Source organism: Wolffia australiana, chromosome 17 (assembly GCF_029677425.1).
Source record: "Wolffia australiana isolate 7733 chromosome 17, ASM2967742v1".
NCBI classification, from domain to species: Eukaryota; Viridiplantae; Streptophyta; class Magnoliopsida; order Alismatales; family Araceae; genus Wolffia; species Wolffia australiana.
This window is the reverse complement of record NC_135851.1, coordinates 8430241-8433984: the sequence shown is the minus strand read 5'-3', so window position 1 is coordinate 8433984 and position 3744 is coordinate 8430241. Positions and strand designations below refer to the sequence as shown.

The 3744-nt window shown below is 41.7% G+C and overlaps 1 protein-coding gene across 2 annotated transcripts; it reads right to left on the bottom strand.

Moving 5' to 3' along the window:
• On the bottom strand, window positions 1–3539 carry LOC144714304 (uncharacterized). 2 transcript variants are annotated; one of them, XR_013584313.1, is made up of 5 exons: window positions 3070–3539; window positions 2100–2405; window positions 717–989; window positions 260–576; window positions 1–170 (listed from the first exon to the last, which is right to left on the bottom strand). XR_013584313.1 is itself a non-coding variant. In XM_078589025.1 (4 exons), the coding sequence occupies exons 1-4, from the start codon at window positions 3457–3459 to the stop codon at window positions 310–312; spliced, it is 1236 nt and encodes a 411-aa protein (XP_078445151.1). In that variant the 5' UTR covers window positions 3460–3539; the 3' UTR covers window positions 175–309. The 2 variants fall into 2 exon arrangements, 1 of the variants encoding a protein (XP_078445151.1); XM_078589025.1 differs by lacking the exon at window positions 1–170 and having other exon boundaries at window positions 175–576.
• Between the last annotated feature and the right edge of the window lie 205 nt (window positions 3540–3744).

Sequence of the window (3744 nt, the reverse complement as noted above, 5' to 3'; positions counted from 1 at the left end):
TTCTAGTTAAGGATTTCATTTCCTCTCCTTCCTCCAAGCCCTAGCATGGAGTTCAACAAAAATGCATACGAGAAGAAAAAACACACCTCTTGGCGAACTCCTCTCAATAGGTGCCTGAAGTCAACGTGAGTCAACTCACAGAAGCTTACACTTAGCTTGAATAAACTCATCTGATTAAAGAAGAAGTAAATCATCCCACAAAGTTTCGCAACATCAATTATTCGGTCAAAGGAAAAATCATGCCACATAGTTTACAAACCTTATGTATGGGCCCACGGTCAATGCCATCCTTATTCAACCAGTCTTTCTTCAGGAGTCGGTGTTCTTGGATTTCATCATCTCATCTTGCCGCCTCCTCTCCTCCTCTTCCATCTCTCTTCTCTCATCTTCTTCCTCCTCCCTGAGATCCTGATCCTCGAACTCTTTCTCTGCTGCCATGGCCATAACAATGGGATCTCTTAGTTCTGAGATCAGCCCACCACCCACCCTGTACTCAACTTCATCTCCAATCAAGAATATCCGCTGGTCAGTGCCTGCCGCCATGGGAATATCAACGGCTAGCAGCTTTATATCATACTGTCCATGAAAGATTCAGATTAACGCAAAGCCTGGTTGTGCAATATCATAATGTTTCTAGTCAAGGAAAAATTAAAGCACAATAACTCTAGAAAAACACAGAAAATACAAGCTTAAGAGGTGGTCCAGTGCAGAAGTACCTGTCCATTTTTCTTCTTTGCTTCCACGCTGACAAGCCCTCTTCTTTCAGAGCCCTTGATAGGGAAGATTAGGAAGCATCGTTTGCCGCCGAATCTCAGCCGGAAGTTCTTGAGGCGGACTCCTCCACCAGACATGATGTAAGCTCTGACGTCGGTTCCTGACAGAGGGGCACCCATGACCTCAAGAATCCCTGCAGACGTGTTCAGCTTCCTCATGGCCATCCGGTAGATCCTGTCTGGATTAAGGGTGAACCTTGCGCGAAGGTATAGTCCCTGTGTCCGAAAGAAATTTGGGCTCAGAGAAAACTAAATGAAAATACCCTTATCAAGCAGAAATACTCCGATATTAGCCATTGCAATAAATTTTTTTGGAGAAAGTCATAACAAGTGCTAAGCCTTATAGGTTCAGTTATTTCAGGAGAGAACTATCGATTTCTCGGAATGTGCCACTTGATCAACCTTCAAAGCATTGGCAAATATGCATGAATATTAAGTGAGGAATAAAACACCTGTCAGTATTGAACTAGAAAGGACAAGTTCCGTGAATGCGAATTTGTATAAATGAAGATCATTGTGAGTGAGGCCTAATATGGCATCAGGTTAAATAATGGTAATTAGTCCACCAAGTCAACGCACATTAATTTGTACTCTAGTTAAGCTTCAGGATTAAAAAGCGAAACCCAAGGCACCCGGACAATGAATAACTTTTTTTCTCATTCAAAGATGCATAAGAGTTGGGTGCAACATACATTTAATTTACCATTGCAGCCGCATATATTTAAGGAAACAATTAAACATCTTCCCTTAAATTAAGAACCCACCATGGCCTTTCATTGCAAATTCTGAGCCCACAACAATGAGATGCGATCAATATTTTACTTTTCCAAGGGAGAAAATGGCTGGACTTAAAGGAACAAGTCCCCTCAGCCTTCAGAGCTTATCTCACTTTATCCCATGAAACAAAGGCACTATTACCCATCGTATTCCACACAAAGTATCACACACACAACTATGCCTCAAGACTCGAAATATAATACGTAGCGAGACGACTTTACCTTTGTTAAGAAGCTAAAAATCACGTCAAAGGCAATCCTAACAAGAAAACATAAAATTGTTCAGTCCTAAAGTATGTATCTATGTCCAGAATAGTGCATCTTAGAAGGATATAGTGCATACATAATTCAACAACAATATTTTTCCTAGCTCAATTTTTTCTCTGATGCAACTTCAGCTGAAAAGATATTACATGGAGATGGAAGTGATGGCTGCCATTGCTTAGGACGCGATCATCCAGTTCATTTAATGTGTTAAAAGAACAAACATAAGCCCAATGCAAGAAGACGATGACAAAGAAGAAGAAGAAGAAGAAAATGAGACACTCACAGCGAAAGATACAATTGCAGAAGCCAGGGCAAGGAACCCATACTTGGCCATTCCTTCAGAGAGCCCAACGAAAGTACTCGCCACTCCAAACATGAGCCGCCAAAGACCGATGCAGAGAAAAACGCCAGAAACTCCGACCAAAACTAGGTAGTTCCTCTTCCAAAACGCCTCCATCTGCAACCCCACCGCTTCACGGTAACGGGAGGCGAAAGAGGAGAATGCCTCCAGCGGTTTCGACGCCAATGATCGCCCAATTGCACCCTCAGACTTCCCAAGATTGAACTTCTCGGAAGAATAAAGCCTCACCTTCAAACGGTCAAAAAAGATTACCCAGGGAAATCTCATCAGTAATAAAGCAAATATAGGCCCCCTACTAGATTCCCAATCAGAATGCAATCCTGAGCATCATCTTGTAAAGTTTTGTTGCTAAAAAAGTTAAACTTGAAATAAATAACCCCCTCTGTCATGAGGTAATCATAGGCCCGGTACTAGACTGGCCATTAATGATGAAGGCTTTAAGCATGATTTTGTTTAATAGTGTGGCCAAATTAAGTTCAAATTAAAAATAAAAAACCTCCTCAGTTGTAATGTATTGACCAATGCGGGCATAGACCTGATACTAGTCTGGCCACTAAGATTGAAACCCTAAGCATGATCATGTAAAATTATGTGATTTAAAAAAATAAAAATCAAATACCTCATCGGTTTTTAAGGTAAGAACAGACCCAGTCCTGGACTGGTCAACTAGAGTAAAACCCTAGGCACGATCTTGTAAAATTGTGCGCTCTAATTTCTTCACAAAAAATTGTGTGCTTTCAAAAAAGTTGTAAACTAAAAGTCAAAGCGTCATCAAATATAAAGAACTATTAACCCATTTGTAGACCAGCAAATTTGCATGAAACCCTTCGCATGATCTTGCAATACATTATGTGCTTGAAAAAAATGCAAAAACAAAAGTAAGAAACCTCACCTTCAACGAGTTTCCGATGTTCGTAACCCCATTAGATCGGCCAACAACGGAACCGCCAAAATTCATAGTTCTTGACCCCGATAAGTACATTCTCCTCCAATTTCCGAGCCACGGACGGCATTCATCAGATCCGGAGCAGAAACTACGGAAGAAAACCCTAGGCAGAAACCTCGAGCTAGAGCATGATCGCGCGTCAGTCCCAGTGCGAGAGATAACTCGATCAGCTGCACGAATTGGGGGAGAGGAGGCGAAATGAAAGATGCTTCCTTGCCCCCCCGGTCGGTGATTCGGAGAGAAGATGGAATCCAGGCGACTACAATCCGTCTGCGAAGCGAACCTCGTGCGGATCGCTTGAATGCCAGAGACGATCCTTCTCGATCGATCATCCATCGCCCACTGCTAATGCGGATCGTTGCTTCGCCGTTTTTCGGACTTGCCACTCCATACTGATGCAGTATGATAGATAGATGGATGGTTAGACAGATTGGCAGGTAGGTAGATAGATAGAAATATAGAGTAGATGGATAAATGGATAGATGGATAGATAGATAGATGGATGGGTACATGGATAGACAGATAGATAGGTAAGATAGATAGATGGATATATAGATAGATAGATAGAAGGATCGATTTATAGATAGATAAATGGATAGATGGATATATAGATATATAGAT

Coding starts and splice junctions, on each gene's coding strand:
- LOC144714304 (XM_078589025.1), bottom strand. CDS start 3,459: ATGGATGATCGATCGAGAAGGATCGTCTCTGGCATTCAAGCGATCCGC. Junction 990..2,099: donor CTGCAATTGTATCTTTCGCT/GTGAGTGTCTCA, acceptor TTTCGGACACAG/GGACTATACCTTCGCGCAAG. Junction 577..716: donor CAAAGAAGAAAAATGGACAG/GTACTTCTGCAC, acceptor TTTCATGGACAG/TATGATATAAAGCTGCTAGC.